Genomic DNA, 19,413 nt, shown 5'->3' with positions numbered 1-19,413 from the left:
GATTCAAAGTTTAAAACGTAGACAAATTGATGGACGTTATTGAGCCAAATGGACATTTTGCTAGCTAGCATAGTTTTCATGAAGTCACCGATTTAGTTTCAGCAAAACTTTGGGTCTGTTTGAGATTTTATAATGGGTGTGTATTGCGCAGCTCGTTAAGTGCTAAAGTGATGACATCACGGTCAGAGTGAAGCAGAGCAGGAAAATGTTCTGTGATTTTTCCAAACAAATTGCTCCCATTCCCACAATTTTTACTCTTTATACACCATTTTTGGCCAAAAAGCTTGGAAATCTTGTGCTGGTCGCAACAAAGTGTCTATGGAATCCAACGGACTTACACATTTGGCTCAAACAGCCGTGGAGCGACATGAATTCCAACCAACCGCTCCATTAGACCCCATGTTAAATCAGAAAAGAAATTTGTCAGAGAAAGCAGACGATACCAGTTTTGTAACTTGCGCTGGCGCTCACATTTATAACACTATAAACATAAAAAACATACCAGGGCGTTCGGCAGAGTCTTATCTCTCTCACGGTGCACTTATTTTATTGATTGGACCCATGGTTTTGGTATAAAGTGCATTTGTTTGACAGGTGTTTTCCAGTGTTTTCTCATGAAAAGTCTGCCAAGCTCACAGGTGTTCTTAATTCAGCTAATTACTGATGTTTATAAACAAACAGACTCACAGACTCTCCAGGCCCTGCGTCGTCACCATGGCAACCAGTGACACGCACGCACGCGCTCTCTCTCTCTCTCTGTCTGTCTGTCTGTCTGTCTGTCTCTACACAGAAGGATTTACAAATAAATGTGACTCACAAATGCACGCAGAACAAATATATTTCTGCATTTGTATGTATTTGTGTGTGGATGTTTTCTATTTGTTTGTGGATTTGTGTGTATTTGTTTGTGGATCTCTTCACATTTGTTGGTGGGTTTTTTGAGACTCCCCTGCCTGGCCGGATTCACAAATATGTTTTTTTTAACATGGACCTATCTGTAGCCAATCAGATGTCAGCCTCATTTTCAAGCAATCACATGAGCGCAGCTCCCCCCTCCCCTCCCCACGAGGCTGCCAGCTGTGTTCACACCGAATGCAGGGCGAATTATTCGCGCGATGAGATTACATACAAAGTCTTTGCACAGACGTGATGAGACTGCAGTGACGCAAATTTTGCGCGGCGCGTTTGGGGCGACGCGTTTGAGACGACGCGTTTGGGGCGTTTGAAGCGACACGTTTGGAGCGGCGCGTTTGGGGCGTTTGGAGCGACGCGTTGGAGCGACGCGTTTGAAGCGACGCGGTTGGCGCGATGTTCCTCCTGTCATAACTGACGTCCTGTTGTTGTTGAATCAGGAAGTACAAACTGTAGCCATCTGTGTTCACCCAGAGCTCTACAGGGACGTGTGGTCAGGGTGTGATGATGAAATGTAAAAAACAAATAATGCTAAAATAAAATAAATATTAATATTTCTCTACTGATCTGCGCTATAAATGTAATTTCTGTATTATTCCAAACATTTTTATAATCAAAATCCCTGAATTAGCGCATGTCCTGTTCAAACAGAGAGGAGACAGTGAGGTGAGGCAGTGACCAGCTGTTCCTCACCTCAGACTGTGAATCCCTCACTAACTGGGTTGAGCGCGTGCCTTTTGCTGTCTCATTCCTACACACACTGTAATATTTGTAGACACTTTTATTATATGTCCTCTCTTTCAATATAATAGGTACTGTATTTCATGTCTGTGTAGAACATATTTAGTGTTGCTGATCTGACATTAAGGGGTGGCAAACACTACTCTGCCTCAATGAAGGGTGCGCGAGAGCCCAAGGCTCGGGTTTATTGCGTCAATTAACACAGAGCAGATCGACCCAGGCAGGAAGTCAGACACCGATAAGGGATAGAGCATCCGGTAAGTTTTCAAAATAAAAGCGTCAGCTTTAACTTGGTTTAACTTTTTCAAGAGTATGAATCTAAAATGCAGAAAAGAGAGAAGCATTATCTTAATCGAACCTCAACGATACTGCCGGTAACATAAGCGTTTATGTATATATTGTGACGTCTTCGGGCAGTAGAAGCCACACTGTCAAAATTTCTTGCGAAATTTTCTAGTTAGTTACTATTATTAAGTACAGTGATCATGTGTACAGACACAAACTTCGCAAAAGTCTCTCCAGCTGTTAAAGCCGACTGACAGCTGATCCAGCTGGGATCAGAAACATGATGGGACTGAGGATAGGACGTCTCATATCTCTTGAAAAATATTTCCTTGTTTCCTCTCTCCTTGCATGGTTTCCTTGCGTCTCTCCATGCATCCCTGGTGGGAGGGACTAAGACGCAAGGAAAGGACACAAGTGAGGGAAACGAGGATGCAATTAAGAGCCTTGGGATGTACCCCGTCTCGTGAAGGGTTAACGTCAGTGGTTAGAGATGAAGCTTTAAACGTCTTCGGTGACGTCACGTCTTTTAAAGCGACATACACAGCAAACTGCCACGCGCGCGCCTCACGCCTAGAAAAGGTCTAGCCGTCGGCATTGTGTTTGTTATGTCCGTTGGCATTCAACGTTCACCCCCAGCTAAAAACATTTCAACCGGACAAAACCGCTACAGAAACACATCGGAGACAAACATGGCCAACACAGAGGTAATGTTAACGTTTGGCGTGAGGAACCCCGACCAACGGCATGTGTTGTTGTTGTTTTAACACCCAGCTGAACGCTAAAACAAGCTAAAGCAAGCTGTCAAACTGAGGTCCGCTCTTCTCCATTGTACGTCGATAAATACGCGTAATATGCTAACGTGTCATACTGGATTGTGTCTGCTGCCAAAGGTGTTGAATCTGACGTTAATGTAGCAATGTACTCACATTATCGCTGTCTCCTCTGCTCACAAGGGAAGTAAACTTTGGGGAGGTCGCTTCCAGGGAGACACTGATCCTATGATGGAGAAGTTCAACAGTTCCATCGCTTATGACCAGAGGATGTGGAGCGCTGACATCCGAGGGTGCAAGGCTTATGTGAAAGCTCTGGAGAAGGCAAAGCTGGTCACCACGGAGGAGATGAACCAGATTCTACAAGGGCTGGATCAGGTGATCTCTCTCTCTCTCTCTCTCTCTCTCTCTCTCTCTCTCTCTCTCTCTCTCTCTATCTCTATCTCTATCTATCTATCACTCACTCAAGGAAGTTCACCACATTCGAAATCCAAGCTGACACTTGGCGTTAGCTGCAAACGACGAGGCTGTATGAATATCAACTTTCTGATCACAGTTCTCTCACACTTGCATGCAAGGAAATGTACTCCTGCTGCATTGTGGGTATACACATGTCATTGTCTGCCTATCAGTGTTGGATGTAGGTTAACAGATGAGAGCTGAAAACATGCAATGGAGTAGAATTCCTCTCTGTATTATGCTGAGTCGGTGCTGAACAATACTGTCATCATGTGATGGATGTCAGCTGCGAAACAGCTTCAGTAATTCTTTCACTCACACAGTCATGGTTCAGGCTGCCCTCTATCCTGATGTTTTGCTTTGGCAATGCAAGTGGCATTAGGCAACCAATACAATACTGAAACACTTAATATGATGTTGATAATTTGCTGTACAATCAAACATAAGTGGAGAATGCTGCCTAGAATTCAGTGGGTCCATACGTGTGCTGTTACGATTGAAAAGTGCTGTGTTTACGTGTATCTATTAGCCTACTTGGTGATATAGTCCTTTTTTATCCTCCAGATTTCTGTTGAGTGGTCTAAAGGTGTTTTTGTGATCAAACCTGAAGATGAGGACATTCACACTGCCAATGAGCGCAGGCTAAAGGTGAGGTAGCGCCCGTTTGTAAAATTGGATTGGACAGTTCAGGATTACTTGCATATATAGTGTTCTGTGACTAAGGACATTTCTACGTATGACTCCTCTTACTCAATAAGGAGGCAAAAAATATCTTTTCACTGCTTGTTTTAGGAGCTGATAAGTGCACCTGCAGGGAAGCTGCACACTGGCAGGAGCAGAAACGACCAGGTTTGTTCTTATAATAATAATAATAATAATAATAATAATAATAATAACACTGTAGTGACTGAATTACTTTTTGGACTTGTAGCCGCATTAGCTGTGGTACCTGATAAAGTGAGACGCTCGCTGTGCTGTGTGTGTTGACCAGGTCGTGACTGACATGAGGTTGTGGCTGAGAGATGCCATCTCCACCCTGACAGACAATGCCCTCCAGCTGATGTCGACCATGGTGGAGCGGGCGGCAGCGTAAGACGGATACACACGCAAACACACACGCAAACACACACTTATAACGGTGCTTTTTAAAAAAAAAAAAAGTTGCCCTATACCCTCTTTCTGAACCTCCAGAGAAATTGACGTCCTGTTTCCTGGTTACACCCACATGCAGAGAGCTCAGCCAATCAGATGGAGCCACTGGATTCTAAGGTGACCTTAAGTGAAGCGAATCCTACACGTCCGACACCTTTTTTTAATTTTATTTTTTTATATTTTAGATGATGTATTGTTCACATCACTCTCGTGCGTTTGTTTCCTTGCTCGCTGGTTGAACCAACCCTCAGTCATGCCGTTGCTCTAAGCAGAGATGTGGACCGGCTTCTGGAGATCAAGAAAAGAGTTAATGTTTTACCTCTCGGCAGGTACGCTGTGAACACACACTAACTATCCGACACTGATTTTCACCCACAGAGAGGACCAGTTAATGAGAATGATTGTTGTTGTTTTCAGTGGGGCCATCGCTGGAACACCTTTTGACATCGACAGGGAGCTACTGCGGAAAGGTCAGGCCACTTTTGTAAAATACTGCCAGATTATTACTCATTACATTACATTACAGTCATTTAGCAGACGCTTTTATCCAAAGCGACTTACAATAAGTGTATTCAACATAGGTATTCAAGAGAACTACTAGTCACCAGAAGTCATAAGTACATTTCCCTTTCCAAACAAGCATCTAAGAGCATGAAGCAGAGCATAACTCAGAGACAAAGTACAGTACAGAAACAACAGTAAGTGCAAAAAAGTAATACGAATACAATAAGTGCAACAAGCTAGTATGAATACAATAAGTGCTAAGTGGAAGGCTCAGGGTAGCACTTCCTGAAGAGGTGGGTTTTCAGCCTGCGCCGAAAGATGGGCAGCGACTCTGCTGTCCTGACGTCAGTGGGAAGTTCATTCCACCTGTAGTGACTGATTCTGTAACTAGCCACTCGGCTGGGTGCGGGAGAAGATCGTGTTTTCTTACTCGCTTTGACATAAAGATTCCAGGCGTTCACACGTTTGGGTGAGGTTCCCGTTTAATTAGCATTCAAATGATAATACATTTTAATATCACTTATCTTCCTGGTCTCCCTCTGGTGTGTCTGGTTTGCGGTAAAAACCGTGCAATCTCCCCATCACCCATGCATCATTACCCCTGTCAGTTGCACCTGTGCCTCATATATAAACTATCTGCCACACAAATACGCACTGCCACCCGTAGTCAACCTGAGATAGGCTCTCAATTCAAACATATAATACACAGACATAACTAATGGCTCCTACACCACCACTGTGGGGCCAGGACAGAAAACAGCTGTGACCGGGTCGATCGGCCGCAGGGACCTCTGAGCGACGGGGCAACCAATCGCCCCGAGGCAGCAGAGCGAAGTGGTCGGGCGGGGGTGTAAGGCTTGACCATGGCCTGGAGATAGGAAGGAGCTGTTCCTTTCACTGCCCTGTAGGCTAGCACCAGAGTCTTAAACTGGATGCGAACTCTTACAGGTAGCCAGTGTAGAGAACGCAGAAAGGAAGTTGTGTGGGAGAACTTGAGGCGATTGAACACCAGGCGAGCTGCGGCTTTCTGGACAAGCTCCAGAGGTCTGATGGCCGACGCCGGGGCTCCTGTCAAAAGTTGCAGCTGTCTTTTCTGTCTTGTTTATCAATGAAATGTGTATTTTAAAAACTGAAACAATGTCATTTCTGCTCATCTGTAGAGTTGGAGTTTGATGGCATCAGTCTTAACAGCATGGATGCCACGGGCCAGCGGGACTTTGTCGGTACGTGAACCATCCGTGTGTCGGCGCTCTTATCCATTAAAATGAAATAGTCTTTCCTAAGTGACCGCATGTTTGCATGGGTGTTTCTTTAGCGGAGTTCTTGTTCTGGGCTTCCTTGTGTTTGACCCATCTCAGTAAGATGGCCGAGGACCTGATGCTGTACAGCACGAAGGAGTTCTCCTTCGTCTCGCTCTCTGACGCTTACAGGTCAGTTCCTGTTTTCATTTACGTGGTCCTAAGTTACAGTTTACATGTTCTTAAGGCTGCACAAGCTTTGATTCAATCATTATTTTATGGTTATTTACAAATCTCCATGTGTGCATTAAAGCCATTAAGAAATACTAATAACTATGTTAAAATGTCTGGGTGAATTATAATATAATTGATGATAAATGTGTACACCTGGTCATTTTAACAAAAATACATTGTATTCAACTACTGTTAAAATCGAAGTGAAATGAAAATATGAAATCATTGCTGTCACTGAAGTTGTCCACCTCCACTTTCAATCTGGCCTTGTGAAGTTCATTTTAAATCTTGCTGCTGGTTTTACTGCTATGCTGTACTTTTCATGAAGCCCAGTCATTTATTGAGCAGTTGAAACTCGTGTCTCCCTCATATTCACTCCTCTATATTTCTGTACTCGTTGTGTATGTAGCACAGGCAGCAGTCTGATGCCCCAGAAGAAGAATGCTGACAGTTTGGAGCTGATCAGGAGTAAAGCAGGACGCGTCTTTGGCAACGTAAGACTTCCGACTAAAGATACTCTTTGTTAAACCGTCTGTTTTTCTGTTCATCGAAGAGCCCATGTTGCCATTTATGTTGTGTCAGCAGAGCTCACATCTACTGCCTTTTTTGATCAGATGGTGTAAAAAAAAAAAAAGAAACACAAAATGTGGACAAAACAAGTGATGCTGAAATGGCTTCTTTAAAAATGTATTTTTGTATAATTTCAGCAAACATATGTGATCATTGTAATTAGTGCTAGTAAAGACCACATGTTCCATAAACACGGTTGCTTCCTGTTGCAACAATGTTGCTTCTTTCTATGCTGTTCTCTTTTACTGATTAGAAAATGATTCATGTGTAAAGCTAATGTTGTATTTCTGCAGAATCAGAGCTTTCTTGTCAAACTGTTGACTGTCTGTATTTCAGTGTGCAGGGTTCATGATGACACTGAAGGGCCTGCCCAGCTCCTACAACAAAGACCTGCAGGTATGAAAGTGTGTCTTTGTGAGCTTTCACTACAATGTTTCTCTGGGTATTTCCTCTCTCATTTTTTTGTCACACTGTCCTCGTCATCCTTCACCAGGAGGATAAGGAGGCCATGTTCGACTGCTATGATACGGTTCACGCTGTGCTGCAGGTGACAACAGGAGTTATCTCAACTCTTAAGGTCAGAGACTTAAGACAGTGTTGATTATTCTGAAAAACTTGGTTGTGACTGCTTGCGTTTACTTTATATAAAAACTTTGACCTCTCTCTGTTTTGGTTGATGTTTGTCCGGTGTTTCAGATTAACCAGAGTGTGATGGAAGCCGCCCTCAGTCCGGACATGTTGGCTACTGACTTGGCCTACTACCTTGTGAGGAAGGGGGTGAGTGGTGTTTAGGTATACTCCCATCCAAATGCAAGTTGTAAGAAAAGTAATTTTAACGAAATTTGATTCAAAATAAAATAAAAGACAGTGTTTGTTTAATCAAACAGTGCAATGTGAATATTCTTAAAATGCTGAGCCAACATTATTTTAAATCAGATCACACTAAGTGAGAAACAACATCTTAGCTATATCAAGGCTTTTCTGGTGACTCCATTTAACAAGAACCACAGAGAACAGATAGATGTAAAATGCTTTATATGTGGGATAGCTATAATCAAGATAATCTAAAAAATATTTGACATGGTGTTACGTGTATTTGTGTGTTGTTGTGTAACCGTGTGTTCTTCTGCGTTGCAGGTGCCGTTCAGAGAGGCCCATGGTATTTCCGGTAAAGCTGTATTTGCAGCTGAATCCAAAAATATCGCCCTGAATCAACTCACTGTGGGTGACCTGAGTGCTGTGAGGTGAATGCCTTCTTCTCATTCACACACACACACAAAACCAGAAAGAATAAAACCTCTTGTTTAATGGAACAGGATTGTTACGATTTTCAACAACAGCCATTTTGATTTTCTCACATTTGCCCTCTCTTTCATCTCAGCCCTCTGTTTGGAAGTGACGTGTCCTCAGTGTGGGACTACAGGAGCAGTGTGGAGCAGTACAGCGCCCCCGGAGGAACGGCCAAGAGTAGCGTTACTGCACAGGTAGAACACCTGAGGAGCTGGCTTCAGAAGCAGACACAGTGACCTCAACCTGCTCTCACTTTAATGTTTTGAATCAGGTTTACTGCCACAATTTAGATTATTAGGAAATGTCACATTGAGGTCAAAGGGACCTTTCAATTGTCTCCTCTTTTCTTTTTAAGTACCTATGATGTTTCAGTTGATCATGGACCGATCATAAGTGTTACAAAGGACCTGACACAAAATAAATGTTACTCAAACTAGCACTGTGTTACAGGTTGATCCATTGAAGCAACTGATTTCCACCACACAGACTCAAGATGGTGCTTAATGGCACAGATAGGCTTGTGTTAACTAATAAGTCATGAGAATGGTTTAAGTGATCGGTCTGCCCAAAGTTATAACAGCAGAAATAGGTGTGGTGTTTTGGTTAATTTAATGGTAACTACATACGATCACTGTCAAATTACAGTTAATGTAATAAAACTCACCTGCTGATGAGCTCCACACAAAGCATGTTGTGGTGAGGCAAAGCAGATTTAGCTCTTCAGGATATAGATTTAGTTTTATAGGTTCTATATAAGTTTTAGGCAAAAGTGTAAAACATTTCAAGGTGTTAAATAGAAATCTTCTGTAAAAAATGCTTAAGAAACAAACACTCAGTGATCAGTGTCAGACAAATGACATACAATCAACGATTGGTGCTATAAACCCCAATCGGAGCACCTTTGAAGGGTTCATATATCAATTTCATATCAATTTGATGGTTTGTACTGTCAATTATTTTTCATGGTTAATCTGGCAGTACATCTGTCCCCAGTGTTAATTTAATACACGTTTGTTGTATACAAAGCATTGCATTAAGCACTTAGTAAGAGTCATAAGCAGGAGTCATTATACTGGCTGAGAATTACAGGCATTTATGTACATTTATAACTCATTTTTTTTTTCCAAACATAAACAAGTGTACAGTACAATTGAAATGCCTTCATCCTCTAATCTGCTACATTTAATTGTCTGACAGTGAATAGAACCATACGGATGTCAAGTAAAGAAGAAATAGCAAATGGGAAAAGTCCCAGAGCTTGTAACTCAGAAAGGAAAAAAACAAACTTACTTGTAAACCCAGAATTCTACACTTTGATTCATCACACTTCTATCTTACTCTAAACACATTTAAGGAAAAGCAGATTTTAGTTGAGTGTGCACATTTAATATATTGACTCCTAATGACAACAAAAATAAGGAAAATGAAAGTCCTAACTGAGCTAAAGACTTAACACATACTGAGTGTTATCCAGAGGTGGACAGTTTACCTTCCCTTTGCACAATAACTTAGCTGTAATTCATGTGCCAATACAGGTGACATTCTTTAAATGACTAACTATCACACAGGTAAAAGTTGCCTTTATACATACAGTAGCTTTTATCATTTACATCCTGTGTCTTCATGTGCCGGGTCAGTGTATCAGACACGTTGTCCCGAGCACAACTGAGAAAGCACTGAGCCAAAGGAGGACCACGCTCGTCAGAGCTGCACTCGCCTCAGACCGGTACACAACTCTGCCATCCAGAGGCTGCGTGGGCCTGAAGATATCCGTCATGGGCTGTCCTGTCCAGAATTGACACTGCTCAACTATTGCATCCAGCTGGAGAGGAGAGGAAAAAGATTTTGCATCTTTTAGTCAGAAGTTGCATTATAAAGTATTATGTTTCTACTGCAAATAGGGACAATGTGTCTTTCAGTGACTCAAATATTATTTTACAGGCACTGATCCTTCAGACTTTCAACATTGACTTCTAGTTCTTGTTCTAGTCTCTGAAAGACTTATTTTAAAGGGGCAATTCACCCCAAAATAAACACATTTTCCCTCTTACCTGTAATGCTATTTATCATGAATCATGACCAGTTCATGATTTCTGGAAAGAGACATTGCTGTTGAGTTTTTCAAATGTATTTATTTGAGAACCACAAGCCGATATAACAAGCCATATAGTCCCGTTATATTTGAGAGAAGGCAAACATCTCTCACACCAGTAACATAACATGTCTTTACCAAACATTTTGTCATGTAGAAGTCATTTAATGAATCATTTCAAGGACATAAAAAGGTTTACCTGTATCTGTATTTTATATCAAAGGTCAGTTTGAAGGTTTGAGGAAATACAACGGGGAGCACTAGTTTGTCACCAGTGTGTAGACTCCATCTATAGCTGCTCACCTGTCGACTGCTGATGGACAGGGTCCTGTGAAACACCGTCCAGGCCACTGCCTGTTCACATCCTGGAGTGGTCATGGAGCCCACATAGCGGTAGTAACTGTGGAGGTCCTTCGCTGACGGGATAATGTTGCTGAGTTGAAAGTTAGGGATCTCAGTGCTGCTGCCTTAACATAGAAAGACGAGTGGAGACGTGTTTGGAAGGAAAGTCGAGGTTAACTTAAATGTACAACAGACTTAGAAAATGCATCTCAATAAAAGGCTCAGGGCTCTTTTACTATAAAAAAAGTCAGTTATGCTCTTAGTGACCAAACATACCATTGTTTTGTACTCGACCCAAAGCAGCTATTACTGCGTCCAGATGAGGATGATCATCTGATGTTTCCTGTGAGGACGACACCATCAACATTAGGACACAAGCATAAATGCTCTTTTTCAATTTGTATTATTAACAATGCAGAGTCATCAAGATGAATAAATATAAATTGCATTACCTCAAACAGGAAGGCAAGCAGAGCGATGCCCGCCATGTCATGTTCTGCCTCTGCCAGAGAGCCGTACGGCTCCTTGATGTGGACTATATGCAGCTGGAAACCCAAAACACAGCCAATGAGTTCCAGTATTAGTGGTGCAGCTCACTGTGTGACACACAACTGTGTGAAACATGAACTCCCCTCTCATTATAGGGTTAATTTATTGGGTGGTTGCAATTTTCTCTTCTGATTGGCTGGTTTGGTTGATAGATAGCGATGACAGACTCATGTTAATCACAATAAATATGAACACATATAGCATGTTGTACTGCCCCTACGTGAAGAGAGGCATGCTAACCGTGGCTCTTGTAACTCTGTTAGTCCTGTACTTATATGATTTTAATAAATAAACAAACAAAACATTGAAGACGTATGCTTGCATTTTGTTATTTGTAAAACGTTAGCCCTGTTGAGTCCTAAAACCAGGAAAATAAGTGGTGTTATTGCACTTACAGATCAAAGTTAATGTTTTTTTTCTTCTGTTAGATGCCTGTAATAAGTTTTAATGTTTTGTTCTACAATGAAAGATATGTCAGTAATTATCTCATTTGTAAATTTTGAAGCTTTTACATTTCTTAAAAAGGTGTTTTTATAACAAGTTAGGCTAAATCACCCTCTGGTACACCGCAGCCACCGCCAAAGACAAGCGCAGACTGCAGCGTATCGTTTGCTCTGCTAAGAAGCTGATTTTCTGCAATCTGCATATCAATATACTACTGTGACTGTTAATTGTTATGCACCAATCACCAAGTGAAATTCATTTGACCCCTGCGTTGTCTAAAAGATCTTTTTCCAGCACACCTCTTTTATTTCCATCACAGCAAATGATATTGAGGCTCCGGTGTGACGTACCTCCATGGGGTACCTCTCTCCGTCAATGGTGTGCTCTGATCCTGGCCTCCCATTACCTCCCCAGTGGAAGTGAAATTGGGCGGCTCTGTAGTGACCAGGCAGAGCTCCTCCTGTCAGTCGGACTGACTGCGGTAGAGAAAAGTGAGCTACAGTGAAGAGAATACAAAGTCAAACTTAAGAGAACATCAACAAACCAGAGGTGTTCAACATCTGGTAAAAGTCTGGAGGGTACAAGAATAATAAAGTGGGCTCTTAAATACCCGAGTGTCCTTTGTTTTCCACTGTGACGTTGATTGTGTTGGTGTGGCCGATGAAGTTGAAGGGTGGCAGGGCGCTGTTGACGTGCACTTTGCTGGTGACGATGTTAATTGGTGATTGGCGTAATCCACCACAGCTGGGAAACTGAGCTGCCCAGTGGATCGGGTCTAAACAATTCAAACAGAAGCAGGAACAACATCAAATTAAAGCTGCAAGCAGCATTGATCGGGCCCTCGCAACGTCACACACGTCGAGGGTACTGGCAGGACTCTGGTTGATGCGGCAATGCATTTCTGTGACCATCATACACTGCTTGCACAAGTTAGATGATATTTCCTGCGTCGACCAGCAGCATAGCAAGACCATGTTGCCAGGTCTTAAGCCTCAAATGTTTTGAGTGTACCTCCGATACAATCATAAATGTAAGCCTGTTAAGATCATTAAGAAAATTAACGTGTGAATGTGCTTCAGTATTTGTAACATAACAGACTGTCAGGTTACTGGGATGGAGTTCAACTCCCTGCAGTGTCCTACTGATTGTATTTGGACTTACATGAAAGTTAACAGAACAGCAGTGTCATTTGTTTTTACTTGAACACTTTAATTTGACACTGTTTTCATTTTAAGCTCTTCTGTAACTTTAGATTGTAGTGTGAAGCATTCATTGTAACATTTAACCTGATTCTCATGTAGAAGCTCTAGACAGATCATTTATACTAATGCCCACTGACATGGTTTGAAAAACACTGTTGATTAACTTTTGTTCTCCAAGCATCTTAGTTTGCACATATTTAGATCAGAGAAGTCTTTTTCTCATGGTGTGCCCACAAACCCTGTTTGGGCCGCTGTTATTATAGAATTCTGTTTACGTCCGTGGTTGCCAGTAGGTGGCGCTATGACTATGAGTTAATATTGGCATGCAGAAGTCCTAAAATCACGACAGCAATCAAGCATGTCAAGTTTGGGGCAGTTTTGACAAAGTAAGGTTGAGTTACAAAAGCTTGATGGATGATGGCGAATCATGTAAAATTGCCGCGACACCAAGTCCATGTTATCCGATGAAACATCAAGGTCTTTAGGTTGTTCTGACCAAATTCTAAGCTGATCGGATTATTTCCCTAGGAGGAGTTCGTAGTGCAGCACCTGGAAAAGGAAATAAAACCACAAGAAATTCATACAAAATTCAAATTGGCTGACTTCCGGTTGGGTTTAGAGCATGGACCCCGAAGACTTTTTTTTAAGTCTACATGTGATACACCTGCTTACTTAATTTCATACATCTAGGTGAAACGTACTGCGAGGGCTGCATCGTCGAAATATTGTAGGGGGCGCTATCGAGCCGAGTTGCCACTCTGAAGCATTAAAATCACATCAGATAACTACATTCAGGATTTTAAATGTGTGTGACAAGTTTGATTTTGTTTTGAGTATTTTTAGCCCCTCAAAAACACCTTTGTTTTTCATGGCGAGGAATGCGTCGTCACGGCAACGGCATTTCACGAAACAACAAGCTTTGAGTAACTTTTAATCACAAAGGTCTTTAGATTGTTCTGACCAAATTCTAAGTTGATCTGATTAATTCCCTGGGAGGAGTTTGTTAAAGTAGAGCGCCTGGAAATTGAAAAAACGACACTAGAAATTCAGACTAAATTCAAAATGGCTGACTTCCGGTTGGGTTTAGGGCATGGCCCCAAGAGACTTTTATTTAAGTCCACATGTGATACATGTGCCTACCAAATTTTGTTAATCTATGTGAAACGTACTGCGAGGGCTGCTTCGTCGAAATTTTGTAGGGGGCGCTATTGAGCCGATTTAACACTCTGATTGAATAAAATCATATTATAGAACTACATTTTGGCCTTGTGATCTGTGTGTCAAGTTTGCTTGTGTTTCGAGCTTTTTTAACCTCTCCAAATGACCATCGTTTTTCACTGCGAAGACTGCATTACCACGGCAACGGCGTTCGACGAAACATCAAAAGCTTAGAGAACTGGCATTATGAACTTCTTACATTTGTGTGGAACAAATTTGATGTTGATCTGATTTTCCAACTAAGAGAAACAAGCCAAAGTATAAAGACTTTAACTTACTGTTGCCAGTAGGTGGCGCTATGACTATGATTCAAAATTGGCTTGCAGATGTCTTCAGGCCTGGAGTTTAATCAAACATGTGAAATCTGGTAAAGATCTGATGATGCGGAGTCGAGTTACATCAGTTTATTCGTTCATGGCGAAGGATCGAAATTCGCAGAGCCGCCACGTCGCCATGCTTCGACAACTTCCTACAATTTTCACAATGAAGCATTATCAAGGTCTTAAGGCTTTTGTGACAAAATTTGAGAGGGATCCGATTAATCTGTGAGCAGTAGGGTGTCAAAGTACACAACCTATGACTTCCTGTTGCCACTAGGTGGCGCTATTACTATGATTCTAAATTGTCATATACATGTGTTCAGGGTCAGGATGTTATGACATATGAAAAATTTGGAGCAGATTAGGCAATGTACAGCTGAGTTACAACAACTTCCTGTTTCATGGCGAATGGTGTTTTTTTGCCGCCACGCCACGGACACATAGTTCGATAACTTTTTGATCTTTGAGTATCGTTTCACTGCCAAGGTCTCAAGAGCATACTGACCAAATCTGAAGGCAATCGGGTTTAATCTCTAGGAGGAGTTCGTTAAAGTACGGCGCCTTGAAACGGTCCAAAAACGTCATAAAATTCAAAATGGCCGACTTCCTGTTTGGTTTAGGATATACCTCCTTTTGACTTTTTTGTACGTCCCATCACGTTCCACATACCTACCAAATTTCATACAGCTAGGTGAAACCCAAAGTTGGGGCTACTTTGTAGGGGGCGCTATCGAGCCAATATGTCATGCTGCAGCTGGACACCCCAATAATACTGGAATTTTCACCACGACTGAATTTTGTGCCAAATTTCAAAAGATTCCCAGTATCCCAAGCACCTCCTTTTTGCGATGAAACTGGTATGATAATAATAATAAAAAACATTAGAATAACAATAGGTCCTCCGCTCCGACTACGTCGGTGCTCGGGCCCTAATTATTGGCTTCACTGACTGACACTGATCTCTTCCCCCCATGCTCCTGAAAGAACAGGTCATTCAGGGATGCACATATGAACAGTATTCTTACACTCTGCACCTTTAACGCTCCTAAAAACACAATAACAGTCACCTCTCTGTTGTGAATAGATTGGTAGTACTACTAATCCCACTGGGAATGAACATTATATAGCTTTCAGTTGTTCTCAGCCAATTGTTTTGGTGCAAAACTATTAAAAAACGGGTTTTTAACAAGCTGTGAACACAACACTGATGTGTTTTCATGTAATTAAATTGATGGGGTGAACATTTGAGCTAACAGTTACCTTTTTACACATCCAGCAGACTTGAAGCAACCTTAATATTTATGTGGAGTTGTGTATCTGTCCATCTCATGAATGTAAGTCGAATATTCACTCGTCCCTGTTTATCTCTGCTTTTGGTCTCCACCAACTCCTTTAGCTGCTAAATGCTCTTCAATGTGGTTTGACTTACAGATGCTTTGACGGATCACAAACTTGTGATTGATTTGTCGAGTGTGTTCGTACAATTTTGGGGTTTGTCTCTTAAAATACTCGGTAGTCTTACCTCTGCATGTGTCGTCACAGGAGTACTGGCTCTGGTAACACCACTGAGCTGGAGACAAAGCACAGCTCTCAGTTCAGACACAGACAAACAGGATATTCTTGTTCAGGACACAAACAACATGGCTTCCTCCAGTTAATAAATTAGTATTAATTCTTCTCATTGTCATGCCCCATTAGACAGTGTTTTTGTTCTCAGTCAGCAGTCTGACTGGCTGATCTGCTAATGTGTTTGTGCTCTGCAGCTGAACTTTGAGAAGTCAGAGCGGGTGAAACATTTTCTCACGTACACACACACACACACACACACACACACACACACACACACACACACACAAAAGCCAAGATAATTATTAATTGTCATATTACTTGACTTGTCCTTCAGATGCCTTTTTGTGTTCATTAGTTAAACATACATTATCTTAATAGCACTTATATGAACAAAACATGACAAAATAGTCAGCAATGATAGATTAACAGTATATACCAGGACACACTCAGTGAAGTCCTCACCAGCTGTGATGCTAAGCTCAACGCACTTTAACTGGAGGTTACACAAACACTGAAAGAAATGCCTTTGACCGTGAACATTAAGAGTTGAAAAGAAACCACAATGACTGCTTAATAAAGAGAACTTATGTATCCAGCCAGCTAGAACGCTGCTGTCATAAAAATAGGCTAAAATACACAAAATAGCTTCATTAAATTATCTAAATGTAAAACTAAGTTTTCCTCTATTGTTTTAAAACTAAAAAAGAGAAAATATAATTTTGAGAATAAGCAATACAAACACCAAAGCTCTGTTTTTAGCTGCAAAACAGCAAATGCTTCCTTAAAAATGTGTTCTCAGAACAGACACCTTAAATATAACAAATCCACCATCAGTATGAGTGCAGTGATGAAGTCAATACCATTAGAAAAGACACATTGGCTTTCCTGCATATGATGAGGACATCAAGTGTTGCAGCTGTGACCATAAGCTCTGTTGAATCAATGATCACAGTAGAAGCTAAATTGACTCTGTATATTAAAAAAATGGAGGGAAGCCATTATCTTTAATTGATTCCAACGATTATGTCTAAATCAAACAGTGAGTTGTAGATAAGGAGGTACAGACAGTCGTGCAGAAGTGGTTGTTATTACACTGATTGGATCGCTGGCTCAGAAAACCTTCACCTGACTCCCTGACTGCACTGCTGTGTTAAACGTGTCCGTCAAACAGGTGCTGGTGGAGTCATTCAGTCTTGTGCTGGTGTCGTGTATTGTGTTGCAGATGTGAATGAAACTCCAGTGTCTGACTCAGCGGTGGGAATGAAAGGCGCTATAGAGAACCATTTAGCTAATATAGGAACGCAGATTAACCCCGCTGAAGCTCCCACAATGCCATTCTCTGAAAGGAGACAACAGTTCTCACCAACCGAGAACAATGCACAGGTGGAGTTTGGCTTCGCTCCACCTGGCTCATACACATGCAGCACAGAAAAGTCAAACCTGAGACAACCCACTGTGAATACAACAGCTTTAATATATTTCCCTTATAATTACAAGATATATTAATGAACCAGCATCCTGGAGAAATTGATTTAATCAGTGGTTTCCAACTTTCTTTTAGCCTTTAAAACAACACAATATACATTTTGAAAGAAGAAATAACACATTGTTCCTCTTGCAATAGAGAAGTTGAACTCATAATAGAAAGCACTTCAGATAAATTCAGTTCTCCTTACTTGGTCTGGTAATGTTAGTGCCTGCTTTTAAACAAAGCAATGTCTTATTAAAATTAGAGCTGCAAAGATTAGTTAATTAACCAATTAGGTCATCAACAGACAGTTAAGCTTTGACTTCTTTTTGTTTAAATCTTTATTTTTTTCATGGTCTTAGATTGTAGTAAATTATATGTTTTGGATGGTTGATTGGACAAGACAATGACGTCACCTTGAGCTCTAAATTTTTCTCCACAGATATATATATATATATATTTTTTTTGTACTGTTTTCTGATGTTTTATCCACTATAAAGCAAAGATGAAAGACAATCTGATACAAATATGAATATCTTTGTGCTGTAGAAATGTTTTTTCTGCTTTTTAATTGTGATCCCCCTCAATCACTTCCTTTCATTTAATTTTTCTAAAAGGTTTTCGGTATCACATTAAGTATTTCAAGTCACATTCACAACGCGTACCAGCTGTGATTTTTCTTAATTAAACTAACAATATCTTTAGTATATCTTAAGTAGCTGCAATTTCTGCAACATAATACTCTTAATGTTGTGCTGAAATTATGCTCCCAAATTAAAAGAATGTGGTATAAGCTGAGATTTTGTATGCAGTTTTAATTGTCCTACTAATATAAGTGTGTGTGTGTGTGTGTGTGTGTGTGTGTGTGTGTGTGTGTGTGTGTGTGTGTGTGTACGTGTGTGTGTGTGTGTGTGTGTGTGTCCTACCTGTGCACTGAGAGAGGAGGGACAGCAGAGTCGAGAGGTAGACAGAAAAATCCATGATCAGCACAGACACCAGAAAAGATCCTGACAGACTAATTTCAGTTGCCTTCACATACTGACTCTGAGCTGCATTTGAGGGTGGGAGGGAGGCCGTCATGAGTTTGACAAAAGGTGTGTGTGTGTGTGTGTGTGTGTGTGTGTGTGTGTGTGTATGTGTGAAACAATGAGAGAAGAGAGAAAAAAGTCACTCTGAGAAAGTTGTCAGGTGTCTGATCGAGGAAAGACGGACACCTGGTGGAAAAATCATATATTGTGTTGTTACTTCCAGTTAGTTTCCTGTGCGTTAAACTGAAGTCTGCCTCCTTCATCGGACTAAAAACTGTGTCACGCAAGTTACAACCAGGTTTTAAATACACTGTCCAAATTAAAGGGAAACTCCTGTATTTTACATATAGTCTTTTAAATAAAAATAGTCTTTTGTGGCTCCAGAGGGAGCAAAGTGAAGTCTGATAAATTTACTCAAGTCATCACTTCAGCGTCAGTTGATGCTGAAGACTATAAGTTTGCAAATGAAAAAGATTTTGAGGGTGTGGAGTTAGAAAAAGGTGAAGTTATTGAATTAAGAATTCTGTAGCTCATTCCTCAGCTCTGCTTCATACGGACGCAAAAATGTATTCACTTCAGAAAAAACATTCCCGTTTCTGAATCAACGAGATCATTATCCCAGTAATTATGAGAACCACATGCGACCAAAGATCTGTCAAGTGCGACATAACATTTTCATAGATTGCACCGGTGCGTCTGACATCTATCAGATCTGTCTCTGTGTGTGCATGTGTGAAAGCGCACGCACGCACACACACACACACACACACACACACACACACACACACACACACACAGGGTGTATGTTCTCTAAATAAGAAGTGTGGTGATGTCTTGCTTATCTGTACGATGTGATGAAGAGATGTGGAGTGAATGAGGACTCTTGATTGGTGAGATGCTCCTCTGCTCACCCGCTGTGGGTCCTCTGCTAGTCTGTTATGCTGTATGTCCACCCGGCGACAAATCATTGGGGCCGAAAAAAAGAACAAACAACCTGAGCAATATTTGGTTAATCTCTTTTAAATT

General features: G+C 41.2%; 2 protein-coding genes across 2 annotated transcripts; one reads left to right on the top strand and one right to left on the bottom strand.

Annotated features, from left to right (window-relative positions):
- The first annotated feature begins 2,486 nt into the window (after window positions 1-2,486).
- On the top strand, window positions 2,487-8,591 carry asl (argininosuccinate lyase). Its single transcript, XM_068716115.1, has 16 exons — window positions 2,487-2,642; window positions 2,892-3,086; window positions 3,732-3,815; window positions 3,960-4,016; window positions 4,159-4,256; window positions 4,359-4,436; window positions 4,571-4,648; window positions 4,737-4,789; window positions 5,984-6,046; window positions 6,139-6,253; window positions 6,705-6,789; window positions 7,202-7,261; window positions 7,359-7,442; window positions 7,562-7,642; window positions 8,003-8,109; window positions 8,247-8,591. The coding sequence occupies exons 1-16, from the start codon at window positions 2,544-2,546 to the stop codon at window positions 8,389-8,391; spliced, it is 1,482 nt and encodes a 493-aa protein (XP_068572216.1). The 5' UTR covers window positions 2,487-2,543; the 3' UTR covers window positions 8,392-8,591.
- Window positions 8,592-9,745: 1,154 nt separating this feature from the next.
- Window positions 9,746-18,340, bottom strand: ca4c (carbonic anhydrase IV c). Its single transcript, XM_068716116.1, has 8 exons — window positions 18,286-18,340; window positions 15,845-15,892; window positions 12,193-12,357; window positions 11,933-12,078; window positions 11,042-11,134; window positions 10,866-10,932; window positions 10,551-10,714; window positions 9,746-9,977 (listed from the first exon to the last, which is right to left on the bottom strand). Exons 1-8 carry the CDS (start codon window positions 18,338-18,340, stop codon window positions 9,789-9,791), a joined length of 927 nt encoding a protein of 308 aa, XP_068572217.1. The 3' UTR covers window positions 9,746-9,788.
- Between the last annotated feature and the right edge of the window lie 1,073 nt (window positions 18,341-19,413).

Source organism: Cebidichthys violaceus, unplaced genomic scaffold (genome assembly GCF_023349555.1).
Source record: "Cebidichthys violaceus isolate CVI_PGR_0920_01 unplaced genomic scaffold, fCebVio1.0.p SCAF_20, whole genome shotgun sequence".
Classification (NCBI taxonomy): domain Eukaryota; kingdom Metazoa; phylum Chordata; class Actinopteri; order Perciformes; family Stichaeidae; genus Cebidichthys; species Cebidichthys violaceus.
This window is presented reverse-complemented; position numbering and strand designations above follow the sequence as displayed.